The sequence below is a fragment of the Macaca thibetana genome, chromosome 9, assembly GCF_024542745.1.
Source record: "Macaca thibetana thibetana isolate TM-01 chromosome 9, ASM2454274v1, whole genome shotgun sequence".
Lineage (NCBI taxonomy): Eukaryota > Metazoa > Chordata > Mammalia > Primates > Cercopithecidae > Macaca > Macaca thibetana.
In genome coordinates, this window is record NC_065586.1 from 5996709 (window position 1) to 6021101 (window position 24393).

At 42.1% G+C, this 24393-nt stretch overlaps 2 protein-coding genes and 1 long non-coding RNA gene across 3 annotated transcripts in view; 1 reads left to right on the forward strand and 2 right to left on the reverse strand.

The window, feature by feature from the left end:
• GDI2 (GDP dissociation inhibitor 2) overlaps nt 1-24393 on the reverse strand; it is a 533972-nt gene that overhangs the window by 279650 nt on the left and 229929 nt on the right. The window lies entirely within an intron of this gene.
• IL2RA (interleukin 2 receptor subunit alpha) overlaps nt 1-24393 on the reverse strand; it is a 51000-nt gene that overhangs the window by 9578 nt on the left and 17029 nt on the right. Inside the window, exons 2-3 of the mRNA XM_050804635.1 lie at nt 3897-4088; nt 2332-2442 (exon numbers count right to left, since the gene is read on the reverse strand). Of these exons, the coding sequence (XP_050660592.1) occupies nt 2332-2442; nt 3897-4088 (303 nt within the window). The remainder of the gene's footprint in view (nt 1-2331; nt 2443-3896; nt 4089-24393) is intronic.
• Nucleotides 12311-23409, forward strand: LOC126962930 (uncharacterized). Its single transcript, XR_007728864.1, has 3 exons — nt 12311-15902; nt 16674-16747; nt 23119-23409. It is a non-coding gene; the product is annotated as an uncharacterized LOC126962930 (long non-coding RNA).

Below are 24393 nucleotides of genomic sequence, written 5' to 3' on the forward strand. Positions count from 1 at the left end.
ACCCAAAGCCAGGAGGAGGGACGGGCTGAGGGAACCTCAGAGAAATGGAGCACCATCTCTGATCAAGCCACACTGAAGCTTGACACACATGTGCCCTTTCAAGGCTTCTCAAAATTTCCCATTCCCAGAACTTTCCACTCACCCAACTACATCCCAGGTCTGACTGACCTGCGGCCTGAGACCATGTCTTATTCTGATTAAATCTCTGAATTCCCCACCCACAGCCCCCAACCTGGACATATGGAATTGTATGTGCCCTCTAACCTTAGCCTGTGAAACTGCACACGTGCTCTGAACTTCCAGACTCTCCCCAACCCTGCATACCCAACAGAGCCTCTGTAAATGTCCTACAGAGCCTCTGGCCCAGCAGAAAGCTGGGTGGTCCTGTCCCAGGCTGGCTCCTGTCGTGTGGCACGTTGAACATCATGACTGAACTTGTGTTTTTGTCTCAGGATAAAAGGTTATTTGACAACCAATACAAATCATAACTGTCTGAACATGTTGGAATTGGATTTGCTTCTTTCCAATGAAAACACCCAAACTGGCCGGGCGCGGTGGCTCAAGCCTGTAATCCCAGCACTTTGGGAGGCCGAGACGGGCGGATCATGAGGTCAGGAGATCGAGACCATCCTGGCTAACCCGGTGAAACTCCGTCTCTACTAAAAAATACAAAAAACTAGCCGGGCGAGGTGGCAGGCGCCTGTAGTCCCAGCTACTCGGGAGGCTGAGGCAGGAGAATGGCGTGAACCCGGGAGGCGGAGCTTGCAGTGAGCTGAGATCCGGCCACTGCACTCCAGCCTGGGCGACAGAGCGAGACTCCATCTCAAAAAAAAAAAAAAAAAAAAAAAAAAAACACCCAAACTGAGACAATCTTTGAAACATCCCTCAGGCAGAGCCAGCCTTGGAGAAAGGACACTAAGCACTGGCCTCTTTGAAGCTTTCCAATAACTGTGCAGGGTGATATGGGGGAAGAAGAACAAAACAAACAAATGTGCTTGGAAACACCAGTCCAGGACAAAGTCGGAGGGGGAAGGAGTAAGAACATCGTGTTGCAACTGTGCCCTTAGATTAGTCTGTTTACAAAAATAAAATAATGGAAGCTATAAACTCAAACTCTTTTAAAATAAGTAATCAGGAGAAAGTTTCCTCATCTAATCGGGGAGACCTGAGGTCTGATTCCAGCCCTACTATGTGAGCTTAGCCAAATCTTTTGATCTTTTCTGCATCTCAGTTTCTTCAGTAAATTGAAGTAACCCTTCCTGGTCCTGACTCATCGTATTGCCAGGCTCAAATGGGATGGTGCCTGATACAGTTCTTTGTAAGGCTGTAAAATTAGCAAAGGGCTCTGAAGTCTCCTAAGGTCAGCCCCTGACCTTAGAAAGCTCAATTCTTCCTAGCAGGTTCTGTTTTTCTTTTTTCTTTTTTGTTTTGTTTTTTGAGGGGGGACAGAGTCTTCCTCTGTCACCCAGGCTGGAGTGCAGTGGTGCAATCTCCGCTCACTGCAACCTCCGCCTCCTGATTTCAAGCAATTCTCGTGCCTTGGCCTCCTGAGTAACTGGGACTACAGGCGCCCTCCACCATGCCCGGCCAATGTTTGTATGATTGTAGAGACAGGGTTTTACCATGTTGGCCAGGCTGGTCTTGAACTTGTGACCTCAAGTGATCTGCCCGCCTCGGACTCCCACAGTGCTGGCATTACGGGCATAAGCCACTGCGCCTGGCCCATTTTCTTGACACCATGAGTGAACCACCATTCAGTCATGGGAAAGCTGAGGGCAGGCAAGGAACAGCCGCAGTGCTCACTCATGCACAGACTGCTGGCCAGGACACATGCGTCTGAAACTTTTGAGACTCACAAGTGTGGCATGTCCATTTTACAACCTTACCCTGGAAGAAATATGGAGAAGTGAATAATTTTTTTGTGGTGCATTCTTTTGTGCTTAAGGGGAAGACGCAGAGCGTTTCCTGGAGGGCGGGGATCGTTGTCACACTCTTGTTTGTGTCTCCTGTCAGCAGGGCCTGGCACACAGACCCAACAGATGATTGTAAGTTGAGTTGAATTTGGGTTGAATTCTATTTGGCCAGTTACCAAACCAGGGAGTGAGCCCAGACCTGGATTGGCTGCCATCAGATTGGCTCGAGTTGCTGAGCAAACAGCCTTTGGGCAGCTCTGCACTAGCTCTTGTCTGCAATGATGTCCTGGGAGGAGGGAGCAACATGCATGTGTTTACAGAAGGCAGGGCAAACTTTCTTCCCTTGGATACACATCATCCGCCTGCAAGAGAAGGGTGGGCTCTCAGGAGTTAGCTGGAGGGCAGATTCATCTCTCACCTGGAAGGCTCACTTGGTCCGCCAGCTGCATTTGACTTTGCATTTCTGTGGTTTTTCTTTCTTTCTGTTCTTCAGGTTGAGGTGTCACTTGTTTTGTTGTGTTCCGAGCAGCTAAAAAATATAGATGGAATGATGCAGATAATTCCACAAATGCTTAATAGAAAACACCGTTCATGTATTCATTCACTTGAGAAGCACACTTGTCCAGTGCCCACGATGTGTCTGGCAGTGTCTGGCTGCTGAGCTTACAAAGATGAAACCAGAGCACGCCCTCCCTCGGGTGGGGCCTGCTCGCACACCTCCCAGCACCGGCCTCTGGGTATTCATGTGCATATGGCAATGCCCACGACATGTATTTGAACGTGTGTATGCGTGTCTGTGTATGTCATGTATGTTATGTGTGTATGTGTGTGTGTCTCACCAAAAGGGACTCCTTGCTTGCTATCAATTGTTTTTGAGTTGTTTGACGGCAGCAGAAGTGGTCTCACTCCACAACGCACTGATCCTTTGCTCCCTAAGACTGCTCAGAATGCTTAAAGTTAGAGACACCATCTTAACAAAATGACAAAGAAACTTCTAGAACAGTCCTGTCTATTGTGAAGAATTTGGCAAAGGAGTTGAGTCTGAGTGCCCCAATGAGGGGGGTGATCAGAATTCTGGCTCAGGATAAAAGAGGGTGTCTAGGTCAGGCGTGGTGGCTCACACCTATAATCCCAGCACTTTGGGAGGCTGAGGCAGGAGGATTGCTTGAGCCCAGGAGTTTAAGGACAGCCTGGACAACATGGGGAAACCCCATCGCTAACAAGAAATACAAAATATTAGCCAGGCATGGTGGTGTGAGCCTGTAAGGCCCAGGCAGGAGAATCACTTGAGGCCAGGAGTTTGAGACCAGCCTGGCCAACATGGTGAAACCCTATCTTTGCTAAAAATAAAAAAATTAGCCAGGCATGGTGGTGCACACCTGTACTCCCAGGTACTCGGGCAGCTGAGGCACAGGAATCACTTGAACTCAGGAGGTGGAGGTTGCAGTGAGCTGAGATTGCACCACTGCACTCCAGCCTGGGTGACAGAGTGAGACTGTCTCAAAAATAAAAATAGAATTGTGTGGCCGGGCACGGTAACTCATGCCTGTAATCCCAGCACTTTGGGAGGCTGAGGCGAACGAATTACTTGAGGTCAGGAGTTCGAGACAAGCCTGGCCAACATGGTGAAATCCCATCTCTGTTAAAAATGCAAAAATTAGCCAGGCGTGCTTTTGGGAGCCTGTAATCCCAGCTACTCAGGAGGCTGAGGCAGGAGAATCACTTGAACCTGGGAGGCGGAAGTTGCAGTGAGCCAAGATTGCGCGCCATTGCACTCCAGCCTGGGCAACAGAGTGAGACTCTGTCTCAAAAAAAAAAAAATTGTGTTTAGTGAATGACTATTTCAGGAACCACTAAAATTAGTTATCCTGTAGACTGGACTGGCCCATTTGTGTCTGTAGGGCTGAGTGAACCAAAGCTGGGCTTTGTCTCACTCTTTGCTGCAGTTCTCTTTTTCTCGGTAGTCACAGAAGGGACACTTACCAGAGCTTGTGCATTGACATTGGTTGTCCCAGGACGAGTGGCTAGAGTTTCCTGTACAGAGCATATAGGGTGACCCGCTTTTTATTCTGCGGAAACCTCTCTTGCATTCACAGTTCAACATGGTTCCTTCCTTGTAGGCCACGGCTTTGAATGTGGCATGTGTGATTTTTGGCGGGTCATCGTCACAGAGCTCTGCAAAGCAAAAAGAAGACTATTAGGAGCTCAAGAGGCCTCGAGCAAGTACTCACATATTTAATCCTATAATAACTTTCATCACATATTTCTTCACTTTATTTAAAAGATGGTATGCCCCACTTTTTGTGAGAAAGGAACTAAGGCTGCTACCATTGTTCTTCAGAAACCTTTGAATCAGAGCTGGCTCAAAAGTTAGCTACGACCAAGCTCCTCTCCAAAGCACAATGTATTTCAAACTAGATGAGTAGAAATTAATGAGGTTTTATTCTGAATATGCCTCATGTCAAGCAAGTACGGAGAGAGGAGGGCCAAGGAAAGTGAAGAAAGGAAGGAGCAAAGTTACGTACATTTAATTGAGGGGCAAAATGTGTCTGTGCAAAATACTTTTCAGGATATACAAATTGTTAGACTTTCTATAATTAATGACTCTGTGCCATTTTTTGAGAAATATACAGAAAGAACTTCACTCAATGTCTGGCAAATAGGAAATGTGTGTTTCTCACCCACCTGCTCACCTCTGAGTTCACCAAATACCTTCTTATATTATGAAGACCTTACCCTCCCTCAGTCTGAAAAATGGACCCTGGAATCTCACTAAAGACACCAGAAGCAGTGGTCAAACATTAAACTGTTACAAGGAAAAGTGGCACAGGTCTAATCAGAAAAATAATTCCATTGCCTACTTTGCAACAGTTTCTCTGCTTTAAGAGATTAGATTTTGGGGGGAAATATCACATGCTGGATAAAGGAAGTGGACGGGGAGATGACAGGGACAGGAAGAGGCAGGAAAGCAGAAGTCTGTGGCCTCTCCATCGATGGAAGCCCGCATGGAGGCTGATCAGGGCTGCTGGCTGTACTCATGGCTGTGGGTTGGCTGGTTGTGTATTAGTCGTTCAGGTTGAGTGAAGCTTCTCTATGCACTTAGTTTCTGCCCAGCATCTTGTCATCTAGAAGACCATCCCCATCCAATGACTCAGGACTCTCCTGACACCCCTAAGAACTGAAGGTAGCGAGGCTGGGCGCAGTGGCTCATGCCTGTAATCCCAGCACTTTAGGAGGCCAAGGGTAGATCACATGAGATCGGCAGTTCGAAACCAGCCTGGCCAGCCTGGTGAAAACCACAGTCTCTACTAAAAATACAAAACAATTAGCCAGGTGTGGTGGCACGTGCCTGTGGTCCCACTTACTCGGGAGGCTGAGAGGCTGAGGCAGGAGAATCGCTTGAACCCGGGAGGCGGAGGTTGCAGTGAGTCGAGATCACGCCACTGCACTCCAGCCTAGGTGACACAGCGAGACTCTGTCTCCAAAAAGAAAACAAAACAAAACAAAAGGAACCAAAGGTAGGGAGAAATCAGACAGCTTGGCCCATCTCTAACCAACAAGGGACTAAGCAAAAGCAATTTAAATGGGCTCCATGGGCTAGAAATTACGGTGGAACAGGAACAGGCAACGTAAGTGCTCACTAAATTCTGGTAATCTCATGATAAGGCAAGAGCAGCAGCATGGTGGGAAGGGAGAAAGATGGGTTTCTAACTTCTAGCTCCAGCAGTTTACAAGCTACATAGTTTTATTGTTTTACTTCTCTAAGGCTCAGTTTTGTGGTGTAATAATAATTATTTTATTGATTTAATGATTACAGCAAATAATATACTAAGGTAACTTGATGAAAGCCCAGAAAATAACAGAGGTGGAATAGATGGTAGTTCTGTTCCTTTCCTTTTTTTCACTGTCCAGAAAAAGAGAATGGTAATTCAGATAGAGACTGGACTGACGTTTACTTTAACCTTTAACTCCCGCAAAAGATTGTCTCTCTGTACTTCTCATATCACTGGTACCATTTGTTGGCACTTATTATAGATCAACACCAACCAATATTTTACGTATCAGAAGATAAATCTGTTGCTAAAGCCAGACATGGATAATAATCAGAAAAACCAGTGAAGACTTCTGCTTCCAGCCATCACAGAGTAACTGGGACCAAAACTTACGTTTCTGCTGAAACAGCTGTGAAACCAGCCCAAATGTATGCAGCAAGTGCTTTCAGGTGCTGAACAACAGGCAGCTCAGGGCTACATGATTTGGGAGGAGGGAAACACACGAGAGGCGCCCACGGTTGCCCTGGCTTCCTTCTTGGGGTGCTTTCCTCCCAGGCAGCACCCAAGTGGAGCCCAAGCAGAGTGGTGGGCTCATTGACGTGACATGACTGGGATTTGTGGGGTGGGGCTCTGGAGAGGGCACTACATGAAGGGTGCTCAAAAAGTATGTATAGGGGTCCACCCCAGGTTCTTAGCCAAGAGCTGGTCTGAACCTGAACAGGGCAGAACTTAGAGAGACTTAGCCCTGATCACCCATTGTGAGGGCTAAGAGAAGAATAGTTATACTAAGTTTTATTTATAAAAACAGGTGTCTGAGCTGTGGGTTGTAGTTTTCCAATCCTGCTCTAGAGAAAGAGACATCCCTAGGATGAATTTCAAAACCGAAATAGACCCGCCCTTACAAAGATTAAAACCAAGCCTAATAGACAAGAGGATGTGCTAGTCATTTACCTGCCTATCAGAGCAAAATGCATTACCTTTTAAAGGACCACAAGATAATCCAGACCCTTTATAATGTATAGTTCATAATATCCAGCAAGTTAAAAGAAAATCTAGACATGTGAAGAAACAGGAAAATGTGACCTACTTGACCTACTCAAAAAAGTGCTCAATAGAAACAGACTCGTAAGATTGACTGGGTGCGGTGGCTCATGCCTGTAATCCCAGCACTTTGCGGGGACAAGGCAGGCAGATCACCTGAGGTCAGGAGTTAGAGACCAGTCTGGCCAACATGGTGAAACCCCATCTCTACTAAAAATACAAAAAATCAGCCGAGTGTGGCGGCGCATGCCTGTAGTCCCAGGTCCTCAGGAGGCTGAGGCAGGAGAATTGCTGGAGCCTGGGAGGTGGAGGTTGCAGTGAGCCAAGCACCCCAGCCTGGGTTACAGAGCGAGTGAGAGTCTGTCAAAAAAAAAAAAAAAAAAAATCAGACCCCTAAATTGACCCAGATTTTGGAATTAGCACAAAAGGAGTTTAAAACAGTCGTAATAAGTATGCTCAATGTCTTAAAGCAGAGGTCAGTAAACTACGACCTGCAGATTTGCTGCCATTTATTTATTTATTTATTTTTGAGACAGAGTTTTGCTCTTGTTGCCCAGGCTGGAGTGCAATGGTGCAATCTTGGCTCACTGCAACCTCTGCCCCCTGGGTTCAAGCGATTCTCCTACCTCAGCCTCCCAAGTAGCTGGGATTACAGGCATGCGCCAACATGTCCGGCTAATTTTTGTGTTTTTAGTAGACATGAGGTTTCACCACGTTGGCCAGGCTGGTCTTGAACTCCTGACCTCAGGTGATTCACCTGCCTCGGCCTCCCAAAGTGCTAGGATTACAGGAGTGAGCCACCATGGTCAGTGGTTTATTTTTATAAATAAAGTTTTATTGGAAGAAAGACACACCCATTTATTTACATTTTGTCTATGGCTGCTTTTCTGCTATAATGGCAGAGTTGAGTAGTTGCAGTGGAGTAACATGGCCAGGTAGCCTAAAATATTTACTCTCTGACCCTTTCAGAAAAAAATTGCCAACTGCTAATTTAAAGAAAAAATGGTTGTAATGAGTGTAACAATAGGATATCTCAGTAGATAAATGAAAACTAGTAAGTTTTTCTTTTGAAATGGAGTCTTCCTCTGTTGCCCAGGCTGGAGTGCAGTGGTGTAATCTTGGCTCACTGAAACCTCTGCCTCCCAGGTTCAAGTGATTCTCCTGCCTCAGCCTCCCAAGTAGCTAAGATTACAGGTGCATGGCACCATGCCTGGCTAATTTTTGTATTTTTAGTAGAGACAGGGTTTCACCATGTTGACCAGGCTGGTCTCGAATTCCTGACCTCAGGTGATCAACCTGCCTCGGCCTCCCAAAGTGCTGGGATTACAGGTGTGAGCCACCATGGCCAACCAATATTTTTAAAAATAAGAAAATAAAACTAAAAGTTACAGTATCTGAAATGAGCCTAGCCAGGGCTTGAAGGCAAATCAATAGAAATTATCCAAACTGATGAACAGAAGAAATTTGAAATAGAATAGACCTTTGGCATCCTGTGAGACAATATCAAATAGCCTAACCTACATTTCATTGAATCCCAAGGAGAGAGGAGAGAAAGAATGGAGCAGAAAAAATATATGAAGAAATAATGGCCAAAAATGTTTGAAATTTGATGACAGATATGGATTTACAGATCCAGATGTTCACTGCACCAAGCAGGATACGGATAAAGAAGAGCACATCTAGGTACATCACAGCTACACTGCTGAAAACCAAAGAGCACATCTAGATACATCACAGGTAAACTGCTGAAAACCAAAGATAATGAGAACATCTTAAAAGCGGTGAGAGGAAAAGGACACATACCTACAGGGGAACAATGATGAATAACAGCTGACTTCTCAATAGAAACAATGGAAGCCAGAAAACAATGGCACAACATATGCAAAGTTTTAAAAGAAAAAACCCCATCAGCCTTGAAATCTACCTAGAGACAATATCCTCCAAAAACGAGGGTGAACTTAGTATATTTTTAGATAAAAGAAAGCTTAGAGAATTTATTATGGCACATTTGCATTATGCTAAAGAAAAATTTTCAAGCAACAGAGAAATTACACTAGCTAGCAACATAAATCTACATGAAGTAATAAAGAACACTGATAAATATTTAGATAAGTGAAAAGACCACTTTTTGTTTTTAACATCTTTGAAAGACAACTGTTTAAAACAAAAATAATAATATGGTATGGTGGGTTCTGTTGAACATGCAGTTCTAGTATAAAAGTTAGGAAGAATGGAATTGTACTGTTTTAGGTTTTTATATCATATAGAAAATGGTACAATATTAAGTAAGTAGATTGTGATAAGCTAAGGATGCATACTGAATAGCCTAGAGAAACCACCAAATAATACCACAAAGAGTGTAGCTAAAAAGAATATTTGGTGAGCCAAACTGAAGAGAGAAAAGGAAGAATAGAGTAATAAAAACAGAAAGGGAACAACTAAGAAACAGATAGCAAGAAGGTGAACTTAAAGCCAGTCCTATCAGTAATTACATTAAATATAAACGGACAAAAATCCATACATTAAAAGACAGAAACTTTCAGACTGGATTAAACAGCAGGGCCCAATTATATGCTGTCTTCAAGAGAACACACTTTAAATACAATAAAAATGATGGGTTGAGAAAAAAGGATAGAAAGAGACATAATCTACAAAGGTAAGCATAAGGAAGCTGGTGTGGTTATATTAATATCAGGAAGTAGATTCCAAGATAAGGAACATTATTCTCAGATAACATGATTGTTTACATAAAATTACTGAGGAATCTGCAAAATGACTACTAGAATTTAGCAAGTTAGCAATTTCAGTATATATATATATATAAAATCACTTGTAGTTCTATATACTGACACAACCAATTAGAAAATTAAAAATTAAAAACAATTGTATTTACAATTACATAAAAAAACATAAAATGTTTATAAATAAGTCTACCAAAAACTTGTAATACCACTAAACTGAAAACTCTGAAATATTGCTGAGACATATTTTAAAAGAATTAAGCAAATGGAAAAATATACAATCTTTATAGATTGGAACATTCATTTAAAAAATCTATTCACCTTAAATTGATCAATTAATTCAAGGCAACTGCAGTTTAAAAATCCAACACAATATTTAGTAGAAATTCGGAAGTTATTTCTAAACCTCCTTAGAAACGCAAAAGACCTAGAATATCTAAGACAATCATAAAGATGTACACATTTAGAGGATTCATGACATCTGATATTCAGGCTTTCTATAAAACTATGGAAATCAAGGCAGCATAGTATTGGCATAAAGACAAACAGTAATGAAACAGAGCAGAAAGTCCTGAAATGGACTCACTCATGTTTGTTCAACTGATTTTTTTTTTAAACAAATAAATGTGCCAAGGAAGTTCAATGAGAAAGGAAAAATCTTTTCAACAAATGCTTCTGGAACAAATGGATAAATGTATGAGAAAAAACCTCACCTCTTATGCAAGAATTAATTGTATTATTTGTATAAAGATAAAGATCTACATACTAGGTCTATACCTTATAGATGTAACCATAAAAGGCAAAACTACAAAGATTTTAGAAGAAAATAAAGGCAAATGACTTTGCAGGTTGGAGATAGGCAAAGATTGCTTATAGAGGATGCAAAAGCACTAACTATAAAAGAAAAAAATGGAAAATGTCTACTCATTCAGAGACATTAAGAAAATGAAAAAGACTGAGAGAAAATATTTGCAATATATTTATTTGTCACAAACACTTGTGTCCAGAATATATAAAGAACAACAAAGCAATAGTAAAAGGCAAACAGCCCAATAAATGGGCAAAGACTTGAACAGCCACCTCCCCAAAGAAGATATATGATTATCAATAAACACTTGAAAGTGTGCTTAATATCGGGTATCAATAAAATGCAAATCGAAAACCATGATGAGATAGCCCATTAGGGAAATGGAGGAAATTGATAAAAGACTGATAAACCAAACACTGGAGAGGAAGTAGAGCTACCGGAACTCTCTTACATTACTGGTGGCAGTGTAAGTAATGCAATTACTTTGGAACACTATTTGAAAGTATTTTGGCTGGGCATGGTGGCTCATGCCTGTAATCTCAGCACTTTAGGAGGCTGAAGCAGCTGGATCATTTGAAGTCAGGAGTTCGAGACCACCTTGGTCAACATGGTGAAACCCTGTCTCTACTAAAAATACAAAAATTAACCAGGCATGGTGGTGCATGGCTGCAATCCCAGCTACTCTGGAGGCTGAGGCAGGAGAATCACTTAAGCCCAGGAGGCAGAGGTTGCAGTGAGCTGAGATCATGCCACTGCACTCCAGCCTGGGCAACAGAGTGAGACTCTGTCTCAAAAACAAACAAACAAAAACAAACAAACAAAAAGAAAGTATTTTTATTGAAGTTAAATATATATCTACCCTACAATTCAGCAATTCTACTCCTAGGTATTTATCTAAGAGGAATGAAGGGATATGTCTACAGAAAGACTTTTATAAAATATTTATTTACTTCTTTCTTTTATTAAGCCCCTTCCATTCTAGGACATAGTAGCTTTATTAATAATAATCAACTCAATAATTCAAATATCCATCATTGGGAGAACAGATAAGTAGCTTATGATATAGTCATACTATAGAAACCACTCAAAAACAAAAAATAATGAACTATTGATACGGGCGATTGATAAATCTCAAAAATGTTATGTTGAACAAAATAAGCTAAACACAAAATAGTGCACACACTTTGCTTTCATTTATACGAAGTCCAAAAAAGACAAAAGTTATATCCAGAGACAGAAAGCAGACAGTGGTTTCTTGTGGTAGGTGGGTATTGACCAGAAGGCAGAAGTGATGGAAACGTTTATGCAGCTGTACACATTTGTCAAAACTCATCGAATTGTATGCCTCAGATCTGTGCCTTTCTTTACAAGTAATTTTAGCTCAACAAAATCAATGAGAAGCATACTTAGCAACTCTTTTGTAATTATTCATTCGCACAAACAGCCAGGATTGACCACAGATGCTTTTGGAATCTGAAATGCCAATCACAAGCCAAGAACATTTCTAAACACATCAATTGGAAAAGAAGGCGACAAATTGTCTTGGAAGCTGTTTTGTGACCTTAGAAACTCTTTAATTCCATGAGGGTGTGTTTTGCTAGATGAGGTAATGGGCATTTTCAGAGTCATCATAAATTAATCTGAGTGTCTGAAGAGGTCATGCGGGGACAAGGGGAGGTTCCAGAACTTCTTATTCTCACAGACTTTCCTTTCATAAAGAATCTTTCCAGGCCGGGCGCGGTGGCTCAAGCCTGTAATCCTAGCACTTTGGGAGGCCGAGACGGGCGGATCACAAGGTCAGGAGATCGAGACCATCCTGGCTAACACGGTGAAACCTCGTCTCTATTAAGAAATACAAAAAACTAGCCGGGCGAGGTGGCGGGCGCCTGTAGTCCCAGCTACTCGGGAGGCTGAGGCAGGAGAATGGCGTGAACCTGGGAGGCGGGGCTTGCAGTGAGCTGAGATCCGGCCACTGCACTCCAGCCTGGGTGACAGAGCGAGACTCCGTCTCAAAAAAAAAAAGAATCTTTCCTGGAATTTAGAAACATGACACCTCCAGGTCTGTAGCTCAGTAACCACTAAAGAGCTTGACTGTAATCCTTTTCCCTGAAAGGCCTTGCCAGGAAGTGCCAAACATCACCTGAAGGCAGCAGGAGGTAGAAGAGTGTGTGGAAAGGTACGCTGGAGGGTTGCTCTTTTTCAATCTAATGGGAATAAATTTGGGATTTTTTTTAGCCCTTCTCAGCATAGTGTTATAAAAGCAGCAACAGAACAACATCCAGAAAAAGAATAAAAAATAATTTGTCTAAAAGTCTTGCACAGTAATAACAAAGGAGGATTCCATTTATATGACTCCAAAATGTTGAAATCATCTTTCCCTATATTATCATTCTTTTATTTTTTAAGACAGCATACAACTGCCCTCATTCTCTAGTTTTACTCACTAAGAATGCTAAAAATTACTTCTCAAAATTCAGCTAACAAGGGCTTTTCTCTGCCTTTACACTTCCTCCTGTCTTTCCAGACCCACCTCCTGCTTCTCCCAATGGGTCTTCTCAACATAAATAATTCTCTCCCGGAATATTTTCCAGTTCCCAGCTCTATGCACTCCCCCAGCTCACACCACAAGGGACCTGGGAGCTTGGGAGGCAGACAGAATTTTCCTTAGAAGAGGGGAAGGGGAATATTTTTCTCCCCGTAATTTTAAAGTATTGGCACAATTCTGGATGTAGACATCACCTTCTTCTCTGAGAGTATTTGAAGTGTCTGGTGTCTACGGACTGTGGGAAAATTTGAGATGATCAATTTGGGAGTTGGAGGTGGGGGTGTAGGGTGGTAAACACTCCAGGCTTAGAAATTGGGGCTCCCCACCCTGCTTTAGGGTCTTACCCAAAGGGGTTGGCACAGGGCTGAGAAGCAGTGGGGCTCCTGTCCACCCTGCCCAGCACCTACTCCCACCAGGCAACTCAGTGGTATTTAGTCTGCCAGGACTAGCCCAGAAACTTGAATGGGACCCTGAGAGAGCCAAGGGTCCCTTGGGCCCCCCCAGGGGCTTTCTGTTTGCCCTGGGTCTCCCTGTGTGGGCAGGGATGGAGAGTCAGGGCCTGCCTTCACGGCAGTAGGCTCTGAGTTGGCGACTGGCGGCAGGCCAGGTTCTAAGTGGGCTTCCCAAAGCCACATTCAGGCTGGACAGAGCTGCTCTTGCACACGGTTTCTGTGGGCTGGATTTTCTCTGTTGCACGCATGCTTAGTATCTGTCTCTCTCTTTGTTCCTGAGTGGTGGGCCCCACATGTGGCTCTGAGCAGGCTGTATCTCCATTCTGGCAATAAAAGTACTCTGGACACTGTTAAGGTGAGAAAAGAAAAGAAATCAGGGCTCCCAGGAGGAAAATCCTGAACCACAGGCTCTGCAGTGAGGTGGCCTTTGCCTTTAGTTTTTGTGCCTTTTATGTGGGCAGAGGGAAAAAGAGACAGCCAGCAGTTTTCATTAATCCTGAAAATGCTGAGGGCTTTGGCCTGGGACCCACACCAAGGGCATAGGCACAGAGTCAAACCGAGCTCTTCTGGTGTTGAGCGTGTTCCACATCTTACGTTGGATTTTGCCGTGAATGCTCAGACATGGACAGAATCCCACTTGTTCCTCGTCCTTTTCCACCTCACCTGCATCATTATGGCTGAAATACATGATCATGGGTGTATCTTTCCTTGTGAATTTGTTGCCTCTCTGAGTTCTGTATGCAGCTGAAGGGTAACACCCCTTGGGAGCTTTTGCCTTGTCTGGCTGACACCTTGGCAATCGCAAGTGACTGTGACGGAGAGCTACCTCTTCTGGAATGCATCCTGGAACAGGTCTGGGAGAACAGAGGGTGCAGATGAAGGGCCCTCGACAATGCTTCTCTTTGCACTGTGGGGTTCCCTTTCAATGGACTGCTAGAGATTCAACTTCTCTGTCTCCTCGTGTGCCCGCTGGAAAGGGAGAAGCCAGGCGTTTGTAGTCCTCCTGCCATAGATGACCAGAACGACCTAACCCATGACAAACAGCGACAGGTTTAGGGATTCAAGCCAGCTTTTCTGACTCCCAGGCACCTGCTCTCTCCTTTCGACTGTTGGGACTCTGCTCTCAGTCACTCGTCGCTTTTCCCAGAAGGACAAATGTGCGGCTTCTATGTCTTGGATTTTAAATAAAAGCCGAGGAACTTGGTGAAATGAGGTGGTCTTTGCCTTCCGCATCTCTCTCTGCTCCTCCGGGCAAGAGGCCACATTTTTCTTGCCACTGAGGTTAAGTGAAAACAAAACAAAACAAACAAACAAACAAAAAGAGACCCTATTCACAGTAAAGATAAGCAGCGGGCCAGCGGCTCTTCCCTGACGTGGAGTCATGAGCCCTCTTTATTTGATTTTGCCACATACCCGCCGCTCCACTCCCATAATCTGAAAGGTGTCTCTTTACTTTTTATCACTTCATTAGTAGAATTGTTGTGTCCCTTGAGTTAACCAGAAATACCAACCCTAGAAGGAGACGTGAGGGACAGTCATTTTAGAGAGTGGATGCCACTGCTGAAGAAGAAGGACATCCCGGTTGGCTGCTCTAGAGCCAGCAGGACGGTGCTGAGGTTGTTGACAGCAGCGTGTGTGCAGATCCCCCAGGATCTTGCAGATTGGGATTTGACAGGGCAGGCGTGGAGGCTGAGGCTATTTCTAACAAGTTCCCACGTGATGCTAGGGCTGCAGATCCCCAGGCCACACTTGGAGTAGTGAGAGTTTCCAGTGCGCGAAGTCCCGGCTGCTCGCTCAGTCCTCCCTCCATCTGCCCGCTTCATGACGACAGGACCCCCATGCCTCCAGTGCACAGTGAGCACTGCTCAATCTGCATCCACAGCGGTTTGTGCCCCGACGCTTTCTCACTCAGCATCTAACAGGGTGCCGTGAAAACGTCACTGGCTGGAGGAAAGGTGGGTGAGTGAGAAACGTTTGTGGGTCGAGTAACTTTTTGTCGTTGTTTTTTTTCTCTGATGTTCAAAGTGAAAGAAAACTCATTTGGCCCCTGCAGCCCATATGAGCAACATGAAAGATAAAGGAAAAAGAGGCTTATAAAGGATGTGGACCGAGTCTGAGATAAGATTCTTTGCCCCTGGGATGAATCAAGGTCAAGTTGTTTTACTCTTAGCCCAGCCAGCCCTGGGTAAAGGCTTCATCGCTCTTCTCTTTCCTATCCATATATCAGAGCTTTAAGCTCTACTTTTACCCAGTGAAGATTAGAATAACGCATGGAGCACAGGAAATGTCTAGATGATGATTCACTGAGCTTTACAAGGGAACACAGGTATGCATCAAGAGCTTGGGCCACTGGGTAAAGAGAGTCTGGTTCTTGCTCTAACATGGTTCATCTTCTGCGTCAGAATCAGACAGATTGTGGGTGTCAGAGATCCGAATCTTCCTCTTGTTCCAGTCACTGGCTCCCTGTGGTCCCTTCTCATTTCAGATGCTCTGTCTGTAACATGAAATGAAAAAAATTCCTCCCAGACCCCTAGCCAAGTTTCACCTTAAGCTCGTTGACTCACAGAGGAAATCCCTATAGGAGACTGGAAAGAAGATGTTGGAGCCAGAGGCTATCTTTGATTGTCAGGTGAGGTTTACTGTTTAATAAGAACTCCAAAGATATGCATAATATCAAAGGTTGTCTCTCGCTTCCTTGGGAAACTCAAACCAGCAGTTTAGGCCTTTAGAAAGTAAGTGGTTTGGGTGCAAAATAAAATACCACAGAACATGTCAAACATCCCTTTTAATGGTATCATAGAATATAGGAACGAGAAGAGACCTTAAAGATCATTTAGGCCAACCTCTACATCTTCTAGATAAGAACACTGAGCCTGTGGTCATTCCACAAGTTTGTGGCAAGCCTTGGATTACAACAGATCACCAGGTTCCCTGACTCCTAGTTCAGTGCTTTTCCAACACCCAGAATCATAATCTTCAGGAAGGAGCATGCTTTTCACCTATCTGTTGAAGGTTATCTCTCACAAAGAGGTGGAGCTATGTCTAAACTATCTGGGTGCTGGGAGGTGTTTGTGTGATGTTGTGGTTTAGTTCAGATTATTATCTTTGAAGAAGTCAGAGGGCCCAGGCCCTTTATTTGGGGTTATCTATGTAATAATAACTATGATATCTGATCCCTGCATATGTGCTGCTTCTTTGCATATATTACCTTCAGTGCTCATTATGGCTCTGAAAGGTGGATATTGTCATCCCCGCTTTACAAAGCAAGAGATTGAGGTTCAGAGAGATTAAGTAAGTTGCCTAAACCACACAGCTCAAGGTGATGGGACAGGAGTCACGTGAAAGTCTACCATTGCTGCCCTCATGTCAGCCTTCTAAAAAATCTCACTTTTACTTTCAGGAAATTCTTTCAAATAGCAAACATAAATGCACACAAAGAAGCAAGGAGGAAGAAGACAGAACTGTGTAGAAAAGGTTTGTGGAGGCAATTTGTTCTAAGGTTATTTATTATTTGAGAAGAAGGCTATTGTATTGGCTAAATCTGGGCTTTATAAAGTCTGGATTCACGTTAAAATGTTAAAAATTACATCTAAAATGACAGAGTAAAGTGAATAACTTACAAGCTATTGGGAAAAAAGAATAAAATAGGATAAAAACTTACTTAAATCAAAAGAAGGGGAAAATGCATAGAAAGAGAAGGTAAAAAGTAAAGAACAAAATAAGACAGTGGAAATTCATCAAACTATATCAGTAATAATTACCAATGTAAATAGACTAACTATAGTTAAAGAATGTTGGACTGCATATATTTTTTAAAATATGCAGTTATATGCTGTTCATAAGAGACATGCTTAAAGCATAAAGGCTCCAAAAGTTTGAAACTAAAAGAATGGACAATTGATTCCAAGGAATTATGTTAACATCAGACTTCAAGGCAAAAGCATTAATAGAAATACAGAAGTCAGTATGTATTGCTAAAGGTTCAATTCACCAGGAAAACATAAAAATGCTATATGTTATGCACTCAAAAACATTACTTCAAAATATACAAAACAAGAACCAGGAAAACATAACACTTACATACTTCTATGCACCCAACAACATAACTTCAAAATACACAAAGCAAGTATTGACAAAACAAGGATAAATTTAGAAATCTACTATCATAATGAGAAATTTTAACAGTGTCTTCCTTTATGATGGATAGGTCAAACAGACAGAAAATCAGTAAGAACAATCAAATGTCATAACCACAATTAACAAATTTGATTCCAACAATAGCAGAGCCCACTCTTTTTTCAAGCACACATGGGACATTTACAAGACAGTAGAGGAGTTGAAGGCAAGTTAGGGGCATAAGAGTGGGTATCTATGGGGTAGGAAAATGGAAGTCTAGATAAGGAATAAACAGAAGGAAATGTTGAAGGGAAAGCTCTGGGTGTCAGAATCTTCCTCCTGCTTCAGTCACTGGCTCACTGTGGTCCCTTCTCATTTCAGATGCTCTGTCTGTAACATGAAATGAAAAGAATTCCTCCCAGACCCCTAGCCAAATTTCACAATACCTTAAGCTCATTGACTCCCAGAGGAAATCCCTGTGGGAGACTGGAAAGAGTTTGTTGGAACCAGAGGTTAGGTGAAGTTGACTCTTGTGAGAATCTGAGCTTCTTTAGATTTGGATTTACCAGCCTGAAAAGTGTAATACCATCTTTTGGTACAGAGTTGTTTTGTTTTGTTTTGTTGTTTTTTGAGACAGGGTCTTGCTTTGTCACCGAGGATGGAGTACAGAGGCCCAGTCACAGCTAACTGCAGCATTAACTTCCTGGTCTCAAGCTATCCTCCTGCCTCACTGCCTCAGCCTCCTGGTTAGCTGAAACTATAAGCGTGCATCACTGTGCCCAGCTAATTTTTGTATTTTTTATAGAGATGGGGTCTTGCAATGTTGCCCAGGCTGGTCTCAAATTCTTGGGCTCAACTGATCCACCTGCCTTGGCCTCCCAGAGTGTTGGGATTACAGGCATGAGCCACCACCCCCAGCCAAGTTTTTTATTTTTATTTTACCAAAGATTTTTTATAACATTCCTTTGCATGGTATTATAATCTCATTCAGTGATCAAGACATGTAGGCTGAGAATCTTAGTCACTTGTTGAAAGTTACACAGCTAGGCTGGGCATGGTGGTGCACGCCTATAATCCCAGCACTTTGGGAGGATGAGGTGGGCAAATCACTTGAGCCTAGGAGTTTGAGACCAGCCTGGGCAACATAGAGAGACCCTGTCTCTACAAAAGGTACAAAATTTAGCTGGGCATAGTGGTGTGTGCCTGTGGTCCCAGCTACTCGGGAGTGTGAGTTGGGAGGATCGCTTGAGCCCAGGAGGGAAAGGCTGCAACGAGATTGCTTCACTGCACCCCAGCCTGGGGGACAGAGTGAGACCCTGTCTCAACAAAAAAAAAAAAAAAAAAGGAAAGAAAGAAGTTACATAATTTGTAGTGCAGACCAGTATCAGAGATGGAAAGATGAGGTGCTACCTCTACAGACTGCAGACAAAATCTACAGTCCTCTACCTCTGCTGCCACCTAACCCCTGGAGATACTGAGAATTAGGTCAGGTGGCTTATTCACTTGATGGCTCTTTCTCACTTACTCTCAACTTTCTCCTTGGCTTTTGCACTCCCTCAACTTTCCTTTTTCACATGTCAAAATTTCCCCATTTGCACTCATCATTTGCTCTTTATTCTTTCTTTCTTTCTTTTTTTTTTTTTTTTTTTTTTTTTTTTTTTGAGACAGAGGTTAGCTCTGTTACCCAGACTGGAATGCAGTGGCACGATGTCGGCTCACTGCAACCTCCGCCTCCCAGGTTCAAGCGATTCTCCTGCCTCAGGCTCCTGAGTAGCTGAGATTACAGGCACCCACCACCACACCCAGCTAATTTTTGTATTTTTAGCAGAGATGGGGTTTCACCTTATTAGCCAGGCTGGTCTTAAACTCCTGACCTCAGATGATCCGCCCGTCTCGGCCTCCCAAAGTGCTGCGATTACAGGTGTGAGCCACCGCACCCGACCCATTTGCTCTTTTTTCTGTGGTTATCTCTCTAAGGTGAATTCCCCCACTATGCACTGTGCCCCCCGCCAGTTACCCTCTCTCTGAGGGTCTCACCGGGTCCCCTCCGCAACTGATGAGCATCCCAGGTACTTAAAGGTCCTCCCAGCAATCAGTCCTCTTTTCCTCACAAGTCAATACCTCCTGAGAGTCGTGTGCCTCACTGTTTCTACTTCCTCTCGAACCACTCATCCCATGACCTTCTGGTGCGTCTTCTGCTTCCACTGGAACTATTTTAACAAAGTGCACCAAGAAGCTCCTAGTGGCCAAGCCCAGTAGTGTTCATTCTCCTCAAAATTCCTGCCTAAAATTTCATTTTTGGTATCATAAGAATCACAATCTCCTGGTTCCTCATCTCTTTGGCTTTCTTTCTCTGAATGCTCATTTAATTTGCATCTTTGCTCATTTAACCTGCATCTTAAAAATGCCTGAATCCCAGCACTTCAGGAGGCCGAGGCGGGTGGATCACCTGAGGTCAGGAGTTCAAGACCAGCTTGGTCAACATGGTGAAACCCCATCTCTACTAAAAATACAAAACATTAGTCGGGCATGGTGGTGGGTGCCTGTAATCCCAGCTACTTGGGAGGCTGAGGCAGGAGAATGGCTTGAACCCTGGAGGCAGAGGTTGCAGTGAGCCGAGATCACACCACTGCACTCCAGCCTGGGCAACATTACAGACGCCCACCACCAAGCCCGGGTAATTTTTGCGTTTTTAGTAGAGGTGGAGTTTCACCGTGTTGGCCAGGATGGTCTCGATCTCTTGACCTCATGATCCACCCGCCTTGGCCTCCCAAAGTGCTGGGATTACAGGCGTGAGCCACCAAACCCAGCCAACTTTCTAAGCCGAAAAACAATACTTAAAATGTTAATTGATTAAGCTTGATTGTGTCAGAATGAGGAAATAGAGTTTCTTTTGAATTCATATTCTAAGAACTATTTATGAGAACACTGTATTCGGTTGTTTCCTGTCACCTATATTCACAATAATAGATTATAACGGATTTCAATCTACTGAAGCATGGTCGGTTCTCCAGTTGCTATCAACCAAATCACCATGGTTGAATTTGAATACTTCCAGTGATTTTTGGTTGTTGTTGGCTGCCCACATCACCTATTATTTATTTAAACTATCCTATATACAAATACACTTTTATATACAATTACAAATTTTTTCTTAGCCATCATTAAATCAAACCTAAATTTGTGATATATGGTATTGTCTTAGTTGTTCGCTTTGCCTTTTGTCTCTCTTTTCCTAAATCTACCTTTTCTTCCCCAAAGACACTCAAAGACTTAGTGGCATCTTTGGGTTTTTCTCACTCCAATTGACTTTAAAAGAACCCTCATTATTAGTGATCTGATAAAACTGGTAACATAGATAAGGCATACAATTGTTAGAAAAAAGAAGACAAAAATAATCATTCTATGTGAGGAATTTAATTAAGTACTTAGAAAACCCAAGACAGTTAAAGTATTAGAACTATTAAGAGTTTGATAAGATGGCCAGATAGAAAATTCATTTATAAAATTCAACATTTTTTATATATCAGCAATAACCAATCCAAAAATATAATGGAAAATGACATTTTTTAACAGTTGCCAATCCTTAGTTGCCAGAAATGTGCTAAGTTCTGAACAGAAGATCCTAGAACTGGGAGAGATGTTAATTAACTGTGGACTTTTAACATCAAGAGTACTTTGAGAACTTAAAGGGTGAGTTAATTCTAAAAGTAGAATTAAAACATATAATATGCAAACTAGTAGAAGGAAAAGAGAAAATAAAGGAAACTCAATCAACTAATAGAAGACAAGAAAGGATAAATATAACAGTAAAAGAAAAATAATGGTTAATAAAAGTTCAAAGTAAAATAGCATAAATAAGTCCAAATGTAGTACAATAAATATAAATGGATTAAGCTTGCTTGTAAAAGACAGAGATATTCCGACTTAGGGGAAATAATTTTCCCCCAAGTCCTGCACAAGGTCTATTTTTGTTATTTCAAAAGACATCTTTAAAATATAGTGACATGTGAAGATTGAACTAAAGGGCTGGAAAATACATTATATGCAGATATTTAGTAACCAAAAGAAAGCTCAATAGTTACAATAACATAGAAGAAACTAAACCAAAAATGTATTTTCACAGATAAAAATCATTGTGGAAGTTATAATAATTTTGACCCTGTGTACACTCAACAATACATATTGTTGATAAGGTAGCCAGATATAAGAAAGCTCCATAGCTACGATAACATAAGAGAAACTAGACCAAAAAAGCATTTTCACAAATAAAAATTATTCTGGAAGTTATGGTAATCTTGAACATGTATACACTCAACAATACATATGGTTAAGGTGAAGAATTACAAAAAGAAATTAACTCTACAGTCAAACTGGAGAATGTTAACACATTTGCACCTGATTCTAGCAATGTATTAAGAAAAAAAAAATTCTGATCAGTCAGAATTTATTCCAGCAATAGTGAATGGTTTAACGTTGGAAAATCTCTCGATGTACTTAAGTACTTTTACGGTATAAAGGGAGAAAACCTACATGATCATTTTAATAGAAGAAGAAGAGCATCTAATGATGATGAAAAGAATATCCGTTATCGATTAAAAGAAAAAAAAATTTTTAGATAGTAGAAATAGAAGGAAACTTCTTTAACCAATAAATGGTAGACACTGAAATCTTACAGAAAATGACATGTACCTGATACCTTAAAAGCTTTCTATTTAATGGTGGAAACATATATAATTCCTGCTTTTATTCTCTACTGTATTGAACACCCCAGCTAATGCAATGGAACAAGCAGAAGAAATCAGAGGAATAAGAAGTGGATAAGAAAAAATAAAATTGTCATTTATAAATAATAATATCTACCTAGAAAATCCAAGAATCTATAATTATCCAAAGACTTAGTATCCATAATACATAAGGAAGACTTACAAATCGATAAGTAAAAAGCCAACAACCCAATAAAAATAGGGACAAAGGATATGAACAAGGAGGCCACAGAGATGACCAAAAAAACATATGAAAGCATGCTCAATATCACCAGGTATCACTGAAACTTAAGATAGTAATGAGACTTTATTTTATATTATCAGATTGGCAAAAAAATGTTAAAATTTCCCAGTGGTAAGTGATGATGAGGAATATGTGAGGAATTCGGGAAATTTTATAAATTGCTGATGAGGATTGCAAATTAGCATAGCAATTTCAATGAGAAAATTTTAAATATAGCAGTAAAATTGAAGCTGAATCAGTGATTTCACTTCTAGGTATATTCCTAGAGAAATTCTTGCATATGTGCACACATTCAAGGCTGTTTATCAGAGCATTGCTTGTAATAGGGAAAAAGCAGACACAATCTAATTGTCCATCAAAAGAAGGTTAGATTAATAAACTCAGCATTAGCAATAACTGTATTATTATACAATGTAATAATGTACAGTTGTTAAAAAGAATAAACATCAAGAACGAATCTCAAAAACAGTGTTGAGTGAAAAAAGCAAAGTTGCAAAAAGAAACAGTATATTATGCATTTAAGTATAAAATAAAAAACAAACCAGTAGTGTATATTGCATCAGGAGATACAACCCAGGTTCAAGAGAGCAGTTACTGGAAGGGAAGAATGGGATTGGGTTGGACAGAGAGGGAGCTCCACTATATCCATAGCATGTATTTATTTCTTTTTGTTTGTGTTTGTTTTGTTTTTTGAGATGGAATCTTTCTCTGTCACCCAGGCTGGAGTGCAATGGCGAGATCTGGGCTCACTGCAACCTCTGCCTCCCAGTTTCAAGTGATTTTCCTGCCTCAGCCCCCTGAGAAACTGGGATTACAGGTGTCTGCACCACGTCAGGCTAATTTTTTGTATTTTTGATAGAGATGGGGTTTCACTATGTTGACCAGGCTAGTCTTGAACTCCTGACCTCAGGTGATCTACCTGCCTCAGCCTCCCAAAGTGTTGGGATTACAGGCATGAACCATCATGCACGACAAGAGCATGTATTTAAAATAAACAAAAAGGACATGAAACAACCAAGATAAACTGTAAACATTTACTGAATCCTGATGGTGGGCACATGATGGTTATATTAATCTTCATGTTTTTCTGTATTGTTTGAAATTTTAATAATTTTTAAATATTTATAGAACAAATAGGTTCTTCTTGCCAACCTCCCAAATGTTGATTCTTTACCAAAGCTTCTTCCAAAGGAAGTGATTAGTTCAGGGTCTTTTCCTTCTGTCTGTGGATGTGGAAATTTATCAGGGAAAGAAATCCCCCTCTCCCCCAACTCAGTGGCAAGTCCACAGCCGGAAAGTCTAACTCCCAATTTTATTTATTAAGTCAATCATCCAAATCACCTCTCAGTCCTCAGCAGCTGAATTCAATACAATGATTAAGCCTCGAGCGTCTTCCTAGAGAAGGTGGTAGTGATGCAGGACAAGCGAGACCCAGGGTGGGGCTTAGCCCGCAAGGGTCCTTGGCTTTGCCCAAGAAGGAATTCAGGGGCAAGCCAGTGGTAGAATGGAAGAAAATAGCTTTATTGAAGTGGCGATGTTGTAGTTCCTGCTGTGCTACAGCTCCGTGACTGCTTCTGCCGAGCAGGGCAACCACATAGGCAGAGAGTGGGAGGTCAGGGCAGTTCTGCATTCATATTTATATCTGCTTTCAATTACATGCAGTTTAAGGGGCAGTTTGTACAGAAATTTCTAGGGAAGGGGTAGTAACTTTTGGGTCATCTGGTCAGTGCTATGGAAAGGAGCAGGAATGCCTGGGTGTTGCCATGGCAATGGTAAACTGACATGGCACACTCATGGGTGTTCTTATGGAAAGCTGCTTCTGCCCCAATCCTGTTTTTGCTAGTCCTCAATTTGGTCCGGTGTCAGAGCTCTGCCTCTGGAGTTGAGTCCCACCTTCTACCTCAGTAGGAGGATTTTTAAATGGCATAATTACAGAGATATAAAATTTATGTATGCATGTGACCAGAGGAAAAAATAAGAGAATCCAAAATATA